Here is a 23,000-nt window from a genome sequence, read left to right as displayed (position 1 = left end):
TTTAAATGGAAAAGATTGAATAGTTTCCATTGACCTTGTCTGAATTATGTGTAGAAGTCATACTGGATTTAATTTTAAAGGAATGGAATTTTCTGAGCAATACAATGAAAATATTTCCCTGGAATGACAATGAATCGTTTATACTTTTAAAGTCACACAATCATGTTGTTTAAAATAAATAACATTTTATTTTACCATAATATTCCCCTCTGTATCTTCAATCTTGCGTTGGTGCTCTTGGGTTTAAATATGCACATGTACATGTGAGTGACAATTATTTTCTTTCTTTCTTTCTAGTCCCTAAAGGAGACACTAAGGCAGTCGACAAGGTGAAAATGTCCGTCAAGGCAACGGGTCTCCAGCGTTCCCGCTCCGACGCGGGCCGGGACAACGAGCACCGCAAGCCTCCCTCAGGTCTGGTTAAACCCTCCGCTGGCGGCTCCTTCGGTTACAAGAAACCGCCGACCACCGGAACGGCCACTTTCCTGACAGCAGGAGGCGCTACTATCACGAGTGGCTCAGCCACTGTGGGCAAAACCCCCAAGTCCTCAGGCATCCCCATCAAACCCGTCCCAGGCGGAGGTGGGCGCAAAAACAGCCTGGACGCCAGCGGCTCCGATCAGGGGTTCCTCACGCCCAGCGCTCGCGGGAGCATTCAGTATCGCAGTCTGCCGCGACCTGCCAAATCCAGCACTATGAGCTTGACCGGATGCCCTTCCTCTCGTCCTGTTAGTGGCAGCATCGACGCCAGTCTCCTCACCCTCAAACCTGTACCGCCTCTGTCCAACACCATGCCCACCAGAGGAAGAGAAGGAGGCAGCTTGAAAGCGGCTAGTCGCCCGAGCACCACGGGACCCGTCAACCAAACGGACCGAGAGAAGGAGAAGGAAAGAGCCAAGGCCAAAGCCGACCTGGAGATCAGCTATCTGAAGGCCGAGAACCAGAGCGACAGCTGTGGAGAGACTGTGGAGAAGATCCACCGAGTGCGGAGGACGAGCACGAGTAAATACCCAGAACTGAGCTCTCCGACCAGCACGCCAAGGTATGACCCTCTGCACAAATGCCACATATGAAATAAAATTCACTGCAATCAATTTATCATTTTAGTAAATACAATTAAGTAAAATAAAATTATATTATTTTTTAATAACAGAAAAATAAAAAATAAAATAAATACATGTATATACAAAAATTAATTAAAATGTATTGTGTCTTTTCATTAAAAAATTTATTAAATGTTTGTGTGTGTATACACATTTTATTAATATTTTATTCAATATACATTTAGTTTATTTGCTATATATTTAATATTTTGTATTTATATTTAATATGATAGACAGACAGACAGACAGACAGATAGATAGATAGATAGACAGACAGACAGACAGACAGACAGACAGACAGATAGATAGATAGATAGATTTTTTTGTGATGATTTTGTTTGTTCTAAATGAATGAGTTGGCTCTTATATTGGCATTTATACTTTTTAAATCTATATTTTTGATATATTTTTTTCCCCAATTTTTGTTTTTTTTAATAAAATTATTTAATTTGAAAATATCATGCATTGATTGTTATGATTTGTTAAATATTTTATAAAATATTTTTACAGCTAATGCTTCTGGTCTCTTGCATTGTAATTTAAATATTTAACAAATCATAACAATCTCTCCATGATATTTTCAGATAATAATTGGGGACAACTGGGAAAAATGAAGTGAATCCAGAGGCTGTGGGGCACCATGACCTTCCTCCAAAGATCCCTCCCTACTCCAAGCTGCAGGACCTGGCGTGCTCCCGCGTGTCCCCTCGACTCACCCCGAGCCCCGCGCCGGTGCTCCACATCGACTCTCCCAGCTGTTTCTCAGGCCAGGCGCTGTCGGTCAGCAGCTCCCCCATCCTCTACCCCAAGATGTCCGGCCTGCACCGCAGCATGGAGTCGCTGCCGCTTCATATGAGCGTCCCCGCCAAACCTGATCTGGGACACCGGGAAGAAACCAGGAATACTGGGACGTGGGGCACAGGCAGTCGGACGTCCATCACTTTGGGCGACAGGTGAGTTTGGGTCTGTTTATTAGTTGTACGATGTTTAAGTGAGCAAAGTAGAGCAGAACCATGATTTTATATAGAATAAAATATATAGAATCAAATCTATTAAATCATTCAATTCATTAAATCCCTATTAAATTTTAATCCTGGCCAATCTTTTATTTTATTATAAACTATTATATTATTTATTCGTTATTGTACTATAATATTATTATCAATTACTATGTTAATTATTAATATAGCATTTTTATTCAACCAAAGATTATTTATGAAACATAAATATAAAAATATATATTTATTAAAATATACATTTATTTTTATATAAAATTAAAATTATACATGTAAATAATAATATATATCTCTGTTTATTTAAGAACAAATATATTAAACCTATTATCATTATATAATGTTCATTTTATATATATGAAGGATGGTAAGATTAACCGATTCCCATCGGTGCATCAGCATAAAAGTTAACGATGCGATGCATCGATTTTAAAAAGTATGCATTGGATACAAGTTGGCATTTGTATCGCGATGCATCGTTTCTAACATATTTGCATTGGTAAAAAACTATTTATATATATAATTATAAGTAGATGCACTTTACTTTTATTATTTAAAAAGTGATCAAAAATGTGTGACCAATATTTTATATGTAGATATTTCTTCTCTCTAACTGTTTCTCAATGCTGCTACGTGAATATGACGTAGCCTATCACAACACTACAGAGACCGAGACGTGTCCTGAGAGTCACATAAAATATAGATTAACAAGGCAGAGGTAGAGCTGCATCTTCCACCAAATAATTATAATAAACTATCTGTACCATATACGGGGAAGTCGTGGCCTAATGGTTAGAGAGTCGGACTCGTAGCCCAAAGGTTGCGGGTTCGAGTCTCGTGCCAGCAGGGGAGTGAATGTACAGCGCTCTCTCCCACCTTCAATACCACGACTGAGGTGCCCTTGAGCAAGGCACCGAACCCCCAACTGCTCCCCGCCCGGGCGCCGCAGCAAAAATGGCTGCCCACTGCTCCGGGTGTGTGTTCACTATTCACGGTGTGTGTGTGTGCACTTAGGATGGGTTAAATGCAGATCACTAATTCCGAGTATGGGTTACCATACTTGGCCACATGTCATGTCACTTTAAAAAAAATACTGAATTGCATAGCATCATATTTTTTCAATTGCATCGCATTGCATTGAATCGCATTGTGTTGAATCGCATTGTGTTGAATCGAATTGAAATCGGATCACACTGCATCGCAATAGGGGTGAATCGTATCGCATCGGTAGCTGCTTCATATGTATCTTTAATGTATCGTATCATTGGCTAATGGCTATGCATCGAGATGCATATCGCATCGGCCTCAGTTATGGTGATGCACATCCCTAATATATATATATATATATATATATATTATTTATATTATATATAATTATGTTATGTAGTACACTTATATTCCTGTATGTACTTAATTTTCCAAATGAGCACAATAAAATATTCAAAGGATGCTCATGTCATTTGCTGTGAGAGAGTCGCCCCCTGCTGGCACAAGAGGGACACAGCAAGAGATTGAACTAATTAAACAATCAATCAATCAACATTTATTTATACAGCCCTTTACAACTCTCAAGGTGAACCAAAGTGCTTTCCAATAAAAACAGAGCAATAAAAACAAAGATATAAGCCAACAACAAACAATCAGATGAACATTTTGGACTGGATATCAGTGTTATGCTAAGCGTGTTAGTTCGGGGTGAGGTATTTATACTCTATGTGCTGCTCTCTACCCCTCCCAGTTTACAAACTGATAGGAACACTTTTCCCAAGAAAGGATTAAGGTACATCTATTTTATCTCAAATTAACTAGTACAGCAATGCAATGTAGGATTGTTCTGACGTATGTCATGCTTTCTTCCGCAGTCGCTGTGGCAGCGGCCAATCAGAGGGAGAAGTGAGGGAACGCCGTCATTCCCACACGATCACCAGCATGACGGATTCAGAGAGCCCGCCGCAGCTGCCCTCACCGACACACGTGACACAGCCCTTCCTGGGAAAAACACTGCCGACCAACGTGGGTGAGTCAAACACTTCTCAGGTGTGAGATTTTACAGATAAAACCTCAGCAGATGACACATGAGATTAATCACGCTCTCTCTCCACAGTGGCACCAATCCCGAGTTCAGGCTCCGGTTCCCAGATCACACGCTCCAACAGCATCCCGGCGAATGACATGGGATACGAGCTGTACGGCACGTCTCCTCTGGGCAGCTCTCTGTCAAAGAGCATGATGAGATCTGGATCCTTCAGAGAGCCGAGTGAGGATGGTGAGCCGTGGACAGTGTTCAAGAACCTGGCCTAACCTACTCCTGGATTTGATGCAACATGCATAAATGCTTTGTTTCGCAGTGTTCAAATGCATAGATAACAACTCAAACTAACTTAAATGTTTTATCTGTTGCTTTTGATGGAATAGAGAGTTTTATTATAACTATAAAAGCCCAAGTTTTATAGCTTTTAGTGTTTTCTGGTCCAAGAATTTGGTGTTGTTTGATCTCATTTTTACTGATAGCTCAATAACAGTATTATCTTAGAATTATTTATATACTTTTGTAGTATTTATTAATATTTGAATTGGCTTTTATTTTTAGATTTTAGATTATTTTTATTGCAGTTTTAGTTTTAGATATTTTCATACTTAAACGTATTACACTTAGTTGCCAATGCAACATTTTTATTAATTTTGATTAATGAATTAATCAATTTTTAAAAAATTTTTTTTTTTTAATGTTTCTATTTAACTGTTTTTTTTATTCTCGGTTCATTTTGATAGTTCAAATTAAACTTCTTTCAGTTAGTTGCCAAATAAATAAAAAAAATTCATCTAATATTTATATTTCATTTCAGCTTTAATTTCAATTGGCAAAAAAGTTTTAGTTTTAGTTAACAACACTGCTTCATGGCCAAACAAGATATCTAATTATGAAATTGAAACTGAGCCTGTCTTCTATCGTAATACCCATTCCTTGTCTTATTTTGAATAATTCATCAGTGCATGTTATTCTAATCAACAATCAGGTATAAATAAACATCATTCAAGTCACTACCTATGTTTTTCATGTCAAATATCTTTATTCTTTATTATCTTTATTTACAGCATCTTTATTTCCTTTAGAAATAGACCATATTATACAAATAAAATGCAAACAGAGTTTCTTGTTGCCTTAACAGCATTAACTTTTCTATTTTAAATTGGTGAACGTGAACCAAACTATGGCTCTAGCCTGTATTTGTGTGCAATTTTGCTCTCTGTCTCTCAGTTCATGGATCTGTGCTGTCTCTGGCCTCAAATGCCTCATCCAACTACTCGTCGGTGAGTAGAAACTGATGTAACACGTTAAAATCTGATTGGCTCTTTATTTTCTGAAATTTCTCTTAACAACCAGCCTTTTTTCCTCTATTTTCTGTCCTTGCTCACTCTTTCTTGGTCTTTATCGCCATTTCTGAATCTTGCACTCTCAGACTGAAGAGAGAATGCAAGGAGAGGTAAGAATCTTCTTATGACGCTGTCGTCAGCTTGTCTTTATCCTTATTTTCCTCTTATTTTCTGCTGTTGCTGAAGAAAAAAACACATTCATATTCACTTTTGATAGCAACTCATTCTGCAGTATAAACGACATGTAAAACAACCAACTGTAGTTCTTCTTTAATGTGACATCAGTGTTATACTAATTGCATTACATTTTAATATTAAACCTTTTGCTGACCATAAATGTCTGTGTTTTGAAAATACCTTTGATTTTTAATGTTTCTAACTCATTCTTCCATCTCAGCAAATCCGGATACTGAGGCGTGAGCTGGAGTCGTCTCAGGATAAAGTGACCAATCTGACCAACCAACTCTCAGCAAATGTACGCGCAAAACACACCATTAAATACACAATTGCAGATTTAAAAAAAAAAAAAAAAAACAGGGTTATATTACTTCATTCTATATTATTGGTATTATTTTAGAACAATACATTTCATAATTTCACAATTCATATTTCATTATTTAATTTTATGTTTTTAATATTTTTATTTTATTTTATTTTATATTTATAATATTCAATTGTATAGCATACAAATTGAATGTTTGTCATAATATCTATAAGCAAATGTCTTCAGACTTAAATGTCAATAATATGTTGTCAGAGTTGTTTGTTTTTCAGACACACTGTCATGTCAATGACGTCACCAGCATTTATTCATTCCGACACTTTTCCAAATTTTTCAATCATCATTGCTTGTTTTCCCAGGATTATTAATTGAATACTGAGTTTTGCCATGTAATGTTGATCATTGCAATTCACAATATTTCTAGTGTTTTAAATCCAGATCACTTCTCACTGCAAGTTTCCACTAACCCCAGCTGCCTTCAGCTCACCCTGCATTGATCTGCTGCTTCAACACAACTGGCTTCAGCAATACACTCACACACTTTGGTGACTGTCAGATCTGGATGGGATTAGTTTTCCCAGAGGAGTTTTTGTGATTCGGATGGTATTAAAATCACTAATTCTATAAAACACTAATCACCTCAGGGAAGACTAGTCCTGTCTGAGTAGGGCTCTACAGTGTGCTTTATATGGGTGAAAATAAAATTGCTGTCATAAAGGTGCAAATGCACTTAAAAATCACCGCCAGAGGGCCTTTAATGAAAAGTTTTCATTTCTGATGCTGATACCAGTGCATATATAAATGTGTGTGTGTGTGTGTATGTGGGATGGAGGGTTGTGGCCCTATAGTCCTAACAGCACTGTCCCTCTCTCCCTGGCTGATGTCCTGTCCCGGCCTCTGATGACTGACTGCTGCCTGGGGTTGCTGGCTGTTGCAGACAGGCCAGGTTTGTTGGACTGTCACTCACAGCCACGTCCGTCGCTGTTGCATGTGTCTGTGCCCCTCGCAGGCCCCCCGCCCTTAGTGTGGCGCTGACTGATGATGTGGAGTGGAAGTCATTTATGTTTGCCCTGTGGCTTTCAGGTGTCATCTGGCCGAGTGATGATGATGATTATGTCATAGTGTTGATGCTGGGTGCTGTATTAGGGAACCACAAATGCAAACACAAACATAGTCTTGAATGTGCAATAATTGAGGAACTGCATAGCAACACTACTGTGGCAACTACTGAGAAGCAACACACTAGCAGCCACCCAAAACCCTTGCAATATCATAGCAACCACCTTAGTAACTACCTAGCAACCACCCAAAACACCTTTGAAACCATTTGCAGTGCCATAGCAACCACCCTAGCAACTGCTTAACAACCACCTAGAACAACCTAGCAACCTCATACCAATATTCTAAAATTATTCAGAACACCTTAGCATCCACATAGCAACGCCCTAACAGTCACTCCAAACACCCTAGGAACTGCATAGCAACGTGGTAAAAACTACCCCAAACACCTTATCAGCTGCATAGCAACACTGCTCTAGCAACTGCTGAGAATACCTCAGAGCAACACACTGGCAACCACCCAAAATCACTTGCCATAAGACCCACCTTAGTAATTACCTGACAATTACCCAGAACACCCTAGAAACTGCATAGCAATGTGATAAAAATAAACAGCTTAGCAATTGCAAAGAAACATCCACAACATGCAAACAACCACTTAGCAACACTTTAGCAACCACTGAGCTACCAGTAACCACATAGCAATGGTTGGCAACACCCTAGCAACCACATGGCAAATCCAATGTACTGATAATCACTGAGAACACATTAGCAACCACATATTAATACCTTAGCAACCAGCCAGAACACCCTAGCAACTGCACAGCAACATGATAAAAAAACATCCAGAAGACTTTTGCAACTGTATAGCAACACCCTAATGCACTAGCAACCGCATTGCAATGCCCTGGGTAACCATCCATCACACGTTAGCAACCGCATAGCAAACCTTTAGCAACCAGGAGAACATTCTACAGCAAACACCTAGCAAAACACACTAATAATCACTCAATAAACACTGTAGCAACCATATAGAAACACCCTGACAACCACTGAGAACACACCTCTAGAAACCACCTAGCAACACACTAATAACCACTCAGAACACCTTAGCAACCACATAGAACCACCTAGCAACACATTAATAACTGCTCAGTACACCTTAGCAACCACATAGAAACACCCTGGGAACCACTGAGAATACACCTCTGGAAACCACCTAACAACACACTAACAACCACTCAGAACACCTTAGCAACCGCATAGAAACACCTTGGCAACCACCCACAACAGCCTAGCGTCACGGCGGAGTTTTTTCTTCCGGAAATGTGCGTGTAGTTGCGTATGTGATGCACTAGCATGCGCTGCAGGAGTCACAGTGAGTAGCATGATGGATATTGTATTTTTTATCAGATTAATTCCATCGTCTCTCTTTCACACATCTCCTGTAGCGTGTGTGTCGTCACATGACAACCTGATGGTTTTGTTCTTTCCAGCTTGCAGGTCGTCCCCTGTTCACCCTCCATCCATCCATTTCCACAGCTGTTCTTCCCGTCCTTTCCCGTCGCTCTTTCCCAGTCCAGATGGAGACACGCGTGTCTTTGTGGGTGTGTGTGTGTGTGTAATGATTGGTAGCGTCTGTCAGACACTAACCTGCACCTGTCCCTGTGTCTGAAGGCTAACCTGGTGGCAGCGTTTGAGCAGAGTCTGGCCCTCATGACGGCACGACTGCAGAGTCTGTCAGTCACTTCTGAGCAGAAGGTCAGTGTACACAGAAACAACACACTGCAGATTTACATGTGTTAGATGTGACATTTTATTACCCATCATTCAAGCATTGTAAAATTTGTGCAATTGCCTACTATATAAAACTATTATTGAAATAATTTTTGTTTTAAATATATATATATAAATATTACATAAAAATACTAATTATTTTAATAAAGCTAAATGTAGAATTTAGATGGATTAAAGGTAGATGCATTAAATTGGAACATTTAAATGGTTGCAAAAGATTTATTTCAAATAAATGCTGTTCTTTTTAACTTTATATTCATCAAAGAAAAGTATGGTAGTTTCCACAAACATATGAAGCAGCACAACTGTTTTCAACATGAATAATAATCTGAAATGTTTCTTGAACAGCAAATCAGCATATTATAATTATTTCTAAAGGATCATGTGACACTGAAGACTGGAGTAATGATGCTGAAAATTCAGCTTTGATCACAGGAATAAATTGCAATTGACAAAATATTCAAATGGAAACCAGTTATTTTAAATTGTAATAATATTTCACAAAATTACAGTTTTTACTGTATTTTTGATCAAATACTTGTAGCCTTTGTGGGCATTTTTCTTTCATTCTTCTGACTTCAAGGCTTTTATATAACTGGTTATACACAAATTGACTGTTATTACAATTTTAAATACTAAACAGAGTTTAATCTATGAAATAATGTGAATATGTTTTGTTTCTAATATGTAATTCCATCAGAAGTAAGTCACAGGGTTGCACAAAACACAAATGTCACCATTTCATTAAAACTGACACCAAAAACAGCCAGAAAAAGGCACTTGTGTTAGGTTTTAACAATGGAGTTTCATGGTTTGTTTGTGAAAAGTTTCCTTTTTTACAGTGGAATCGGATATGTTCATGTTTCAATTTTTAACATTCAAGTGTATCTTTGGCTTATCATTTCAGGATTCTGAGCTAGTGGACCTAAGGGAAACCATAGAAGTCCTAAAGACCAAGAACACAGAAGCCCAGTCCATCACTCAAGGGGCCCTCAATGTCCCCGACACCACACCCAAAGGTTTTTTTTTTTTTTTAATGCATAAGGCATTTTTTGTTTGTTTGTTTTTAGACTTGATGGAAGTGTGCTAAATGAACACTGATTCATTTTTCCCTCAGAGCTGCAGATCGACCGGCAGAACTCGTCAGAGAGCATCTCCAGTCTGAACAGCATCACCAGTCACTCCAGCGCCGGCAGCCTGAAGGAACAGGAGGCCAAGAAGAAGAAGAAGAAGAGCTGGGTGAGGATGTGAACTGGAAAAGAAAACCGTTTCAGATGGTTTTATCTTTGGTTCAGGCTGGTCCAGGCTGCTCATTTAGCTGATCTAATATGTGTAATGTAGATGTAGATGATCTGTTCCAACGTTGCGATTAAGTATGACTGTGATCTCTTCCCTTTGCTTCCCTGCGCTCTATTTCACAGGTCTATGAGGTGAGTTGTTTTCCCATCCCATCCACATCCATCACAATCACAGCATACTTGACGCTTCTAAAGAAACAATCGATATCTTGTTTGCCGTTGTATTATGTGGTCAAAAACTCAGTCAATAAGTCGCAGCGAGTTAAAATTGGATAGTATAGTGTGAAATGGATGCTTTCAGGTTTAGAATCTGCCACATTTAAAGGATGAATTTGTGTTTTAGTAATATGCAATGCAATGTACTGTACAATATATTAATAGTCATATTGACTGAAAAATGAATTCTCCACATGGTGTTTCAGGTGTCCTGTTAACTCATTATTTCATGCATTCTTAAACTGTTTGATATGTGCTTTGTGATTAATACTGTCATAACTAATGCCTAAGACGAGCATATTATTATGAACCTTGTCAGGGTAGACGCCATATTTAATTCAACATAGATAAACAGCGTTATTGTATACTATTATAGTATAATATTTTGAATGAGCATTTATTGTTATATATTTCAGTTAATTTAATTTATAATTCAATTTAATTTATTTTAATTTTAGGTTTAATATGTGCTTTTGTCATTTTTATTTGTTTTTGGGTTTTTATATTTCTATATGTCTTTAATTTATTTTTATTTCAGTGTTATTTTTAGCAGTACTTCACCTTATTCCAGTTAGTTGTCTAATTTTTGTTTAAGTGTAAGTGTTTCCATTTGTTTATATCTATATATAGTTTTTCCAATGTTTATACTTTATTTCATATTTATTTCAGATATGGAAAATGATTTGTAATAGTTCTATTTTTAGTTCCAGTTTTTGAGAAATTAGACATTCATTACATCGTACTACTAATGCTAGATGAATGCTTTGCTGGAAAATAAAGAGACTTGTTGGATCATTCTAGCTAAAATTCACTGTTGAGACACTTAATGCATATGCCATCATAAACACATCAAATCATATATGCCTCCACTGCATTTTTTGTTTTGCTATTAGCTGCCATTATGAATCCAAACTATCTATACGAACACTCTGGGAATTCATACTTGTTTTTAAAAGACTCTCAATATAAAGTGGTTGCTTTAGTTAAACGTTGACCCTCATTTCTCCTCTACATGCAGTTGAGGAGCTCCTTCAACAAGGCCTTCAGTAAAAAGGGTTCCAAAGCACCATACGCAGATATAGAGGAGATCACAACCCCGGTCACATCCGCCCCGTCTTCACCCAAAATCATCCACAATGTGGATAATGCCTCCTCTAAGGCCTCGACTTCAACATCAGGGTAGGAAATGCAACTGTTGAGGTTCTTCACAAGATGATTGGAATTACGCAGCATTCACATTTCATAGTTATAGGTTTGATGTCGGTATTTACGGCAGATCGTGCGAGGGCCATGAGGACACTGAGCACGAAGAGAAAGTGGTGTCAGAGTTACGCTCGGAACTATGGGAGAAAGAGCGCAAGCTGACGGACATCCGTTTGGAGGCGCTAAGCTCCGCCCATCAGCTGGAGCAGCTGCAGGAGGCCATGACCAACATGCAGGTGTGTGTGAGATGCTGCTTAGAGGAACATGAATTCATGAGCAGGCTTATATTTGCCTGTAGAACTGATTTCAGGCCTGAGATTTGAGATTAAATGAACACAACTTTTGATTGATCACTGGTTTTGTGAAATTGCTTTTGGCTGCAAACACGGACTACATAAAAAAATAAAAAATAATATAAATTTAATGTAAAATTTAATTAACTAATTAATAATAATATGAGAATGTGTAAAGCTCTTCTCCTGTCACCGTGTGTCTGTAGGAGTATTTAGCGGTGGTGGACCCCGGCTCCAGTCTCGGTCTCTCTCAGGACTCCATCTACAGCTACAGCCTAAGCCATCTGAAGAGGGTTCTGGGAGCGCAGCCGCCTGAGACGCCTCCTGTGCGCCTCTACACCAAAGGCTCCTCCTGCATCAGCGTGACTCTGAAAGGTCAGTGTGTTGAGGCTGCTGGCTGACAATGGAACAGTACATGTACATGTGAACTCCAACACTGATCTTTTACTGTAGCTATTGGGTCAACTTAAGCCATACATTTAACACTGTTTGATGAACACACATGAAATATGAACATGTCATGTCTGTTATAAATTTTAATATATATACATATTTTTGTGTTTATTTTTAGGGAAAGTATGGTTTGTCCCAATTAAGTATTTATATTATGTAAATAAATAAATTTCTATTTAGTTTTAATTTATTTATATTTCGGTTTTAGTCATTTTATTATTTAAAATGAAACTTATTTTGTTTTAGATATTTGTCAAGGCAACATTTTTAATTTGAGTTTAGAACAAAAAATGCTAATACCCACAGGCAGCGCTGCAGTGTGAATGAGGGATTTTCACAGCTTGAATCCCCAGAGAAGTGCAATATAGCGCTAATGTTTCTCAGTCTAAACAGCAGCCAGCAGGAGGTGTGATTGAACAGCAGAACGTTGCCGCCCTCCACAATCCCATCATTCCTGAGCTCTCAGTCTGATATATGACCCAGGGAATTGGGGCCATTACCCAGACTCCTCTGGGCTTGGTCTAGGCGTTATTTTAAGCACAGGCTCCAACTCTTAAGTTGTTTATTGAGGCGGTGTGATGCTATAGACCACCCAGACTAAAGAAAACACAGTCATTTGCTTGTTCTCTTTCAGAGAAAATGTGCATTCCTGCTTTTCTGTGTGCGATTTCATCCTGTACTACATTAAAAAATACACACACACACATATATATATATATATATATACACACACACATATATATATATATAGTTTTCATTATTTTACTATATTAAAAAGATAGCATTTTTATATGTTTAAAAATATATGTTTTTATATACCTTAAAATAACCACAATAAACCTCTAGCTTACTCTTGAAACTCTGCTGATTGCTTGTAAATATCAGTCATTTGTTGCTTTGGATAAAAGCATCTATAAGACTAGTTGTAAATGTAAGCAGTCATCAGTAGAATGACGTGTCTGTGGGCGGGGTCAAGTTGTTCGCGGCCGGCCAATGTAGAACATAGGCGCGCATTATGCAAATGTGTTACCCCGTGACGTGTAGCCGTCACGGAAGTGGGATTCGAATTACTAACGACTCGTTTCAGCTGTTCAGAGTCGATTCTTTATTTTGGGAGACACTAACTTTATTTATCGTACACTTTCAGCTTTACAACTTTGCAGGTCGTTTACATTCACATACAGCTACATTACACACTGCATGATAGGCAATATTGGAAATGGCATAATAGGGGCACTTTAAACATGTTATCTGTATTGTACTGCTTTTGACCTTTATTTCATACCCACTGTTTGCCCTGACTGCAGGACTGAAGGAGAAGTGTGTGGATGTTCTAGTGTTTGAGACGCTCATCCCCAAGCCCATGATGCAGCATTACATCAGTCTGCTGCTCAAGCACCGGCGCTTGATCTTATCGGGCCCCAGCGGCACAGGGAAGACCTACCTCACCAACCGCCTCGCCGAGTACCTGGTGGAGCGCAGCGCTCGAGAGGTTACCCCCGCCATCACCACCACCTTCAACATGCACCGCCAGTCCTGCAAGGTACACAGCAACCAAAACATATACACTATAATATTCATATTTATAAATGCTGTTTATGGTCATCATGCTCAAGACAATTCATATTCAGTAATATTATTCAAAATTAATATTAAGACGATCGGATGAGAACCAAACTTGAACTGAACTGAGCTGGATAATCACACTTTGGTCTTCTGTAGAGCTTTTTTTACAGCTGAAATTAAAGTCATTTTACAATTGCTGAACTTTGATGACACTATTATTGAACTAAATTGAGCTGAATAATGAAAAGCTTTCTATTTCAGATGAATGCTGTTCATCGTAGAATCCTGAAAAAAATGATAATCAGAAATGTTTTTGAGCAGCAGATCAGCATATTAGAATGATCTCTGAAGGATCATGTGACTGGAGTAATGATGCTAAAAATTCAGCTTTGAACACAGGAATAAATGAGTATATTTGAGTATATTCAAATAGAAAGCAGTTATTTTAAATTGTAAAAATATTTCACAATATTACTGTTTTTGCTGTATTTCGAAGCCTTTGTGAGCAGAAGAGAAATCTGATCTAAAACTTTTGAACGGTAGTGTATATTAATATTATTTATAATCATATTAAATATATAAAAATATTAATATATTTTGTAATATACTTATATAATAAAACACTTAAATCATAATAAACCTCTGTCTTACTTTTGAAGCTTGGCTTTGTGAGTAGTGAGACTCTTGTATGAATCAAATTATAGCTGAATCAAATTTGTTTCATAATGATGAACTGTGCAGCATTAACCCTGTTATTGAACTAAATTAAATCAACACTGAACTGAATTGAGCTGCAAAATGACACTGTTGTCTTCTGTAGAGCTGAATTTTATGGCAATTTCTATTTTTAGGAGGATAGTAATATTTATACTATTATAAAGATAGCATTTTTAATTGAACAGTGACACTATTGTCATAATGAATAAATGAATAGTTAAATGAACAAGGACACTATTGTCTTCTGTATAGCTGCTTTACAACTGAAATTGAATTTGTTTCATAACTGATGTATTTTGCAAAATTGCCCCTCTTTTTTTCTTGTTTGTTACTGTGAATCTGCTTTGAAACAATCTGTATTGTATAAAGTGCTATAGAAATAAGTGTGACTACAGTTTACTTGACAATAACCTCTGTGTCTTTGTCTTTTTATCCCAACAGGACCTTCAGCTCTATCTGGCCGATCTGGCCAATCAGATCGATCGGGAGAGCAGCACAGCTGAGATCCCATTGGTTGTCATCTTGGATGATGTGCATGATGCAACATCCCTCAGTGAACTTGTTAATGGTGCTTTAACCTGTAAATATCATAAGTGGTGAGTCTAGGAAAGTCTACACCAAAATGACAGATGGGTTTTCCAGTCATCTTAAAGGTGATAAGAGCTGTTTTGTTTCTCTTTTTCAGTCCATATATAATAGGGACAACCAATCAGCCAGTGAAGATGACCCCTAACCATGGCCTACACCTCAGCTTCAGGTGGGTGCTGCTGACACACTCAGTGAGGAACAGCTGGTACGCGTTGCTCCTCCTGATTGAGGATCATGTGCTTGTGTTCTGATGGTCACTTTGGGTGAGACTAACATGTGCTCGCCTTCACACTAGCTATATACTGCAAAAGGATGCCTAATTTTCATATTTTATAGTGTTAAAAAATGTGTATTTCATTATGCCTAATATGGCCTAACTCACTTTTTCAACAAATAATCACAAACCACAATTCTAAGCATAGCTGTGCTTTAAGCATAGTTTCCTCTCTCATGAAACTCCTCAGTCTCTTTTTTCAAACATAAAATATTAAATAATTTCACTATAAATAAAAGTTGCATGTCCATTTGGTCATTTATTTGACAAGTAGCCATGATAAGCAGGGTAATAGACAGTCAGCTGGTCGTTATTGCAAAATAAAGCTCTTCAGGATAATGTAAGACCTTGATCACTGTGTTGGGGTTTATTTTTACACAATGACTGGCTCACTGTACATGAATTTTTATGTTGTTTACACACACATTTATAATTCAATAGAGTTTAATGTTATCAAAGCAAATGAGATATACACAAAATTACTTAAATGAATATTTATTTGTGAAATATTTACTTACACTATTTAAATGTAATTTATTGCTGTGAATTTTCAGCATCTGTACTCCATTACTCTTCAGTGTCACATGATCTTTCAGAAATCATTCTGATATTCTGTTTTACTGCTTAAAGGAGTGATTGATCAGTTTTTTTCAAAAACTTGATTGAGTTTATGGGGTACAGTGTAACATGTGTTCATGCTTTGTTTAAAAATAAAAAAAAAAACCATTATTTTCACATATTTTACCTTTATTCTACACCGCTGTTTCCATTCTTGTCAAAACGGTCTTTTGAGTTCCTGGTTTTATGAAGCCACAGAAATACGCAATGGGCTCTGATTGGTTAGCGGGCTCAGTGTGTTTGTGATTCGCTAACTGCCTAGTTCACGTTGTCCGGAAATGTCACGCCCCCTTACCATTATGGGTAGTTGCGTGTTCCCGGGGGCGGGGTTTGTGTAAACATCGGGGTTAGTGATGTCACAAACCCAGGAAGAAGCTCGTTGTAGTCCCTACCAGCCGTTTTTTTGTAGTCCTTAAATAGTGAAAATATCTCCCTTTGCATTGAACTGAGCGTTGTAACTTTGCAGACGTTGTTTATGCTCTAACAGCAACATTACACACTAACTAAAGTTCAAAAAGTGAAATCATAATCAACCACCCCTTTAAAAAACATTTCTTCTTTTTGTTGAAAACAGTTGCTCTTTACTGTTTTTGTGGACATTCTTGTTTTTCAGGATTTTTTGATGAATAGAAAGTTCAAAAGAACAGCGTTTACTTAAAATAAAATTTTTTGTAGGATTATAAATGTCTTTACTGTCACTTTTGAGCAATTTAATGTAATCCTTTCTGAATAAAAGTATTAAAAAAAAATAAAAAAAACCTGACCCCAAACTTTTGAACGGTACTATATTTCTCAATTTTCATATTTGTTTTATATATTTCCTCTATACAGGATGGTGATGTTTTCCAATAACGTCGAGCCAGCAAACGGGTTCCTGGTACGTTACCTGCACAGAAAACTAATGGAGGCCGAGGATCCCCGGAGCTTGAAGAATGAAGATCTGCTGCGGGTGCTGGACTGGGTTCCCAGACTCTGGTACCACCTCCACACCTTCCTGGAGAAACACGGCACCTCTGATTTCCTCATTGGTAATTTTCACTATTATATCGGCACATATATTGGATGAGAATGAGGAGGCATTTATTTCAATTACAAGCTTGATGTGCCTAATTAAGTGAGCATTTCATCGATGTGTGTCCAATCTGTGTTGCTGTAGGTCCCTGCTTCTTCCTGTCCTGTCCAGTTACGGTAGAGGAATTCCGCACGTGGTTTATAGATCTCTGGAATCTCTCAATCATCCCATACCTGCAGGAAGGAGCCAAAGATGGCATTAAGGTGAGTCAAAGTAGCCTAAATGTAAAGAAAAAAATATTAATCCGTTTTGTGTGTCGGTCAGAATGCCACTTCCTATCTGTCTAAGTGGGCAGTTTTTAGGCTAAATGAGTGTGAATGTGTGCGTCTGCAGGTTCACGGGCAGAAGTCGGTGTGGGAGGATCCGGTGGAGTGGGTCAGAGGATCTCTGCCCTGGCCATCTGCTCAGCAAGACCAGGCCAAACTCTTTCACCTGCCTCCCCCGAGCACGGGCCCCGGCAGCCCCAGCCAGCCAGGAGACGATCGGCCACATAAGGAGACGCCGCCCAGCTCCGTCGAGTCAGATCCACTGGTCAGTGTGTGGATTAGGGCTATAACATATAAAATAAAATAACATATAAAATAAAATAAATGATATATATATATATATATATATATATGTGTGTGTGTGTGTGTGTGTGTGTGTGTATGTGCAATCTGAATAAATATTTTTAAATCCTGTAAAGATAGATAGATAGATAGATAGTAAATGTAAATACCCTGTAATCCTGTAAATGTAAATATGTATTGTGTGTGTGTGTGTGTATCAGATTTTAATACTTAACATGACTGCTTAGTTCATGTTTGCCAATTTTAATGGACCTTCCTAATTAAATTTTGATTTATGTTTGAGTTATATAAGAGACTTTTATATGGTGTTGGATGTAATGCATTACCAAGTAATTAATTACTGTAATTTAATTACTTTTCCCTTGAAAATGTAAAGTAAGGGATTACTCATAATTTTTTTGTAATTTAATTAGTTACTTCTGATATGAAATGCATTAAATACTATATAGACTTTTGAACAATTCTATTTAAAACAATAGTGAATTTATCATCAAAATTTAATCCCTCAACCGCGGGGCCCGGTGCGACTGCACCAGTTGCACCCCCCTAAGGACGGCCCTGAATGGCTTAAATATCTCATTTTCTCATTCCTGCGATCTCTGCTCTTTTCCCAGATGGCTATGCTGTTAAAACTACAAGAGGCTGCCAATCACATTGAATCACCGGAGAAAGAAACAGATCCAAAACTCCCTCCTCTCTGAACATCCGACTGACGTTCCCATCATCTCCTCCATCTCTCCTGCCGCCCATGTGGAGGTCCAAACTCCAACAGCTGCCCAACACCTGCAGATGACACCGTACTGTTACTATAAATGCTGTTAGAGCATTTCACCCACTCATTTATTATATCATCCATCCCACCTTTTTCATTTCAGTCAAATGTCCCTTACAGTAAAGTACTGTGGTGGTACCGTGGTTCAGTGATGCTATCAGATGGTAATACCGTGGTGCTTTCTCATATGGGGGAGTTGACTTGCTCTGCAATATGACATGCTAAACGATCATTTTAAAAAGCATTTTGCTTTTTTAAAGTTATTATGCATGCAGCATGCATAATAATGAGCTCCTACAAATCGGAAGACTACATGGAGTATTTATACTATATGGAATATTTGTTCTAAAATCAGACCAGGACCTTTAAAATGATCTAGTGATGGCAAAAATAGTGGTTAAAATGGTAGAAAATTTTCAGAAAGAAATGGAGACCCGTTACAGCACCTAAATCTACTGTACACTTTTCCATATGCATTTATTTAAGGCAGAATAGTTTAAATATTGGTGGTGATCCATAAAACTATCCATAAACCATGGTGCTGAGTACATAATAAGGTATTGTCATGTTAGTGACCAAACCATGGTAATACCACCACAGCCGGTTTATCCATGGTAAATTTTTGTTTTTACCATGGTACTTTTATGTAAGGGCTTGCAAAAACAATTAACTCATTCTCCTAAAAAAAAAACAATGACGAAAATTATCCTTTTATAGCACTTCTAACTGCATATTTCTGTTTATGGACACTTTAGTACGTATGTAATTCTCTTTGTGGGAACCTTTACTGTTCCACTGCTGCCCGTATTAACAACTCAACGATGCAGGTGCTAAAATCACTAGTGTGCACACGTGACTTCATCTAGTGGCCATGAATAAGAGCCAACATGGGAGATATTGGGAAATATGTCTCACTTAATAATGTAACACTTAAGCCTATGCTACAGGCCACTTTAGCCTATGCTGCTTTTTGTACGTTTCATTTCTTTCACGTTTGAATATGGCCACAGCATGAGCTAGTTTAACCCCAGAAACACTTATGCAGACTGCATTACAGCTTTTCTTCCTCTTTCTAACACAGTGAATGCCTTATAACAGATTCTAAGTGTGCTATCATGTTCCCTCCTCACTCTGTAGGGGGCAGGGTTGAGCAAAGATCAGAAATGAATAGGCACCTTGCAATTTTTGAGTGTGAATCTGAATTAGATTGGCAACAAACAGGATGTTGGATAGGATTTTGATTTAAAATGAAAGTGAGGGGAAATTACTGAATTGCAATTCAGTCATGCAGTCTTTGAATTTCATTCCATTTTAATTCTAATTCCTTACATTTAAATTGAAAGTATGGTTCTGCATCCTGTTTCAAAATGTGCTTGACCCTGATAAGGGGAAGCGTTCTCAAAACTGAAGCTTGTGTTCCCTCAAAAGTTCCCACAGTTCACAAAAGCACCTCAGTAACTCGCTGTAAAAAACGGCGGACCAAACAGACCATTTTGTGCACTTTGATTTACTGTAATGATACTGTAGAGATGTTTTACTTGGCTTTGACACTGATCTCAGCTCAGGGGTTTGGTTATCTCAGGCCTCTAATTAGATTCAATACAGCTACTTTCTCAGTTACTGCTCTCTTTGTAGCCAATGGTGCAAATGTAGAAAACCAAATACTCGGTGCTTTATTCAGTACGAGGCTTTATTTGAAGAGACGTTCACCCCAATAAAGTACACACGGAAGTGAAGGCGAAGATCATATTTGATTATTTGGTGCTATCCAGTATCACTATTGGAAAACATCACTTGGTTTAGCAAAAATCTCACTTGACATCCAATAGCCTTAGTCTTGTGGCATTTAAGGGAATCTTTAGGTACAACCAAGTGATCATTTTATTTATACGATCCTTATAGTGATAGTTTTAGAGCATTAAGTTTCTTTAGACGTAGTTTAATCATCGCACTAAGAATCCACTACTTATGTCTAAGTAAATCAGCCTCCTTTTTAAATCCAAAAACATATCAAACCGTAAAGCATTTCTCTGAAGCTTTCGAGTAATATCAAAGTCAGCAGTTCTGTTGAGTGCTAACGAGAGTAGTGTACACTACATCCAGACGTCCTCAATGCTCACAGAAAGCAGTGGTGGACCAGTAATTTCCCATCTCTGTACCTGAAACTAGTATCCAAACATGCATGTAGGTATGATCCAGGCAACTGAAGTTAAAATATAACTCCAATCATTCCATTCCTTTCTATTCATCTATACTGCATTATCATTACTCTACAGTGTAAACATGATTTCCATAGTTCCTTCTCCAAGAAATGAGGGATTGTGGCATTTTTTAGCCAAATAGGGAGACTCGTAATGTTCAAGATGGCGAAATGATTTTGTTTTTTTAGCCTCCTTCGGTTGCGCTGCTGCTGCTTCAAGTCTAATATGTGACATTTATATTTGACTACATTCCAGACATAAGACAGTGTGTCAGTGGCTTTGGTTGCTTTTCTGCTGAAGCCCATTTGCAGTTTCATTCTTGCTCCTGCAACAAAATATTATGTTTCATAACCGCGCCATGTTGGTGATTTACCACTGATATTGAATCTGGATCAGCGAATAAAGCTAATCATTGAGGGAATAAATCTCATTCTGTTGTAACGCGAGCAGGTAGAGATGAATTTGCGGAGCGTTTTCATCAGCAGCATGCTATTCTTGTTTTAAAAAGACGTTTATTCGTGTGACTAAAGCCGCTGTACACTGTCTGCATCATGTTTCTGGTTATTGTGCCTGTAACCGTGTGATAGCTGTGCTGTGTTGTGCAAAGTCCCATTTAACACGACAATTCAGCAACTTTTTACTGTCTACTTTGTCTGTCCTGGAATTGTAATGACAGCACATGGATGGTGACTGGTAAAACTGGATTTTTACATTGATTTCACGGTCTGTCGCTCATAAGCTTTGGTTTGTGTCTGCTTCTGTTGCTGTTTTCACTCTTTCATGCACCTTTTTATGTGGACTATATTATTGCAATAATTTGTCATGTATGTTAAACAGAGTCAGGAACTCCATGGGATAAAGACTTTGGGTGATTGTATGCCTTGATGGGGCTGCCTTAAGGTCAGGGTCAAGTTTGGGCAACTCGTGAATGAACCTATGGATCTTTAATATCAGGTGGTTTGGTTTTATGTAAAGTGTTTCAAAGAGGACCAATGAAAAATATAAAGCTGTTACAGATACAAAGTGGTAAGAAGTTGCTGAATAGTCCCTTCACTTCATGCAATGCTTGATATTGATTCAAAAGTCCAATACTATTGCATAAAAGGTAATATGACGGTAGAATATGTAAGTAAAAATGTGCAATGGGTTTATAAATGTCGTAAATGCATGTCACCTTAGTGTGAAGCAGAATTACGGATGTGTTCTACCTAATTTGGGGTTGTATAAAAGAATGATATTACTTTCTTTTTATCGTAATGTTCCCCCAAATGATTGTTTGTACGACTCCAGTTCCATTTTGTACAGAACGTTATAAATGTAAACATTGTACATAGCGTGGCCCTGCATTTGCAACAACAATCATATAAGAAAAAAACATAATGTCATTAAGAAATGTGGTTTGTAAGGAAGACTTGTGCTTTTGTTACCGATGGAGTGGCCCGGTACAAGAAAACTGCCATGCTTAGGATGTTCGTAATATGACCACCAAGACGTTGTCCATCTGTCATAATAAAACCACAACGTTCGTTAAGTGTGTTCTTTGTCGTGTCTTATGTTTTCACATGCTGAAGTTAAAGTACACAGAGTAAAGATATCTAATGCATTTTTAGTTGCTCAGAGTTAAATCTATCAAAAAAAATTTGATTAAGTTTAGCATTCTTGGAAAGTCGTGGGGACACACAAATGCCAATGTTTACAGACAGGTGCGAAGACAGACAGACTAGATAGACAGAAACACAATTATATAATTAAGTAATTAATAAAGTAGACCTGGCTGCTTAATAGGGATAGTCCATCCAAAAAAAAATTCACCTTCAAGTTTTTCAAACCTGTATGAGTTTCCTACAATTTAAATCATTTAAATGCTGTTGAAGTCTTACTTTTGTAATTTGTGGTGTTAACCCTGATAGCACACGTACATCACTGAGACGTCTATTTGACTGCAAGAGTGAGTTTGCTCATCTGCAATCCGTCTATAGGACGTTTCCTATCAGATGTCAAATAGACGTTTTGAAAATGTCTTTAAGATGTTTATGATTTAGAATGTATGTAAAACTGACATCTTACAGAGGTCTATCAGATGTTTGTACACAGCAGATGCTTTCCAGATGAAGCGATCGTTAACAGACGTCTTGCAGACGTACTAAGAAATCGGTTTAGTATGTACTTAAAACGCCCCTCCCCCAGACCCTCAGTACTCGCACGCTTCTTATCGGCAGTGACACTCGGCTGTGAGTGTATATATACAGCTGAAGTGACCGTGATGCTGAGAGCTCCGCTCGCTCCCTCACTTGAAACTCTCGAGGGGAGG

The 23,000-nt window shown here is 38.0% G+C and overlaps 1 protein-coding gene across 1 annotated transcript in view; it reads left to right on the top strand.

Moving 5' to 3' along the window:
* LOC107744397 (neuron navigator 1-like) overlaps nt 1–20,131 on the top strand; it is a 69,590-nt gene extending 49,459 nt beyond the window's left edge. Inside the window, exons 8-29 of the mRNA XM_016558024.1 lie at nt 298–1,062; nt 1,720–2,056; nt 3,855–3,896; nt 3,979–4,133; nt 4,221–4,382; nt 5,376–5,428; nt 5,578–5,601; nt 5,889–5,966; nt 8,730–8,813; nt 9,757–9,868; nt 9,967–10,088; nt 10,271–10,279; nt 11,382–11,542; nt 11,640–11,802; nt 12,066–12,234; nt 13,620–13,855; nt 15,037–15,191; nt 15,281–15,352; nt 16,907–17,103; nt 17,232–17,350; nt 17,481–17,678; nt 18,331–20,131. Of these exons, the coding sequence (XP_016413510.1) occupies nt 298–1,062; nt 1,720–2,056; nt 3,855–3,896; nt 3,979–4,133; nt 4,221–4,382; nt 5,376–5,428; nt 5,578–5,601; nt 5,889–5,966; nt 8,730–8,813; nt 9,757–9,868; nt 9,967–10,088; nt 10,271–10,279; nt 11,382–11,542; nt 11,640–11,802; nt 12,066–12,234; nt 13,620–13,855; nt 15,037–15,191; nt 15,281–15,352; nt 16,907–17,103; nt 17,232–17,350; nt 17,481–17,678; nt 18,331–18,417 (3,500 nt within the window). The 3' untranslated portion in view covers nt 18,418–20,131. The remainder of the gene's footprint in view (nt 1–297; nt 1,063–1,719; nt 2,057–3,854; nt 3,897–3,978; nt 4,134–4,220; nt 4,383–5,375; nt 5,429–5,577; nt 5,602–5,888; nt 5,967–8,729; nt 8,814–9,756; nt 9,869–9,966; nt 10,089–10,270; nt 10,280–11,381; nt 11,543–11,639; nt 11,803–12,065; nt 12,235–13,619; nt 13,856–15,036; nt 15,192–15,280; nt 15,353–16,906; nt 17,104–17,231; nt 17,351–17,480; nt 17,679–18,330) is intronic.
* The last annotated feature ends 2,869 nt before the right edge of the window (nt 20,132–23,000 follow it).

This window comes from Sinocyclocheilus rhinocerous, unplaced genomic scaffold, assembly GCF_001515625.1.
Source record: "Sinocyclocheilus rhinocerous isolate Xijiao unplaced genomic scaffold, SAMN03320098_v1.1 scaffold1488, whole genome shotgun sequence".
In the NCBI taxonomy this organism is placed as follows: domain Eukaryota; kingdom Metazoa; phylum Chordata; class Actinopteri; order Cypriniformes; family Cyprinidae; genus Sinocyclocheilus; species Sinocyclocheilus rhinocerous.
Note: the sequence above shows the minus strand (reverse complement) of the source record. Positions and strands in the feature narration are given on the sequence as shown.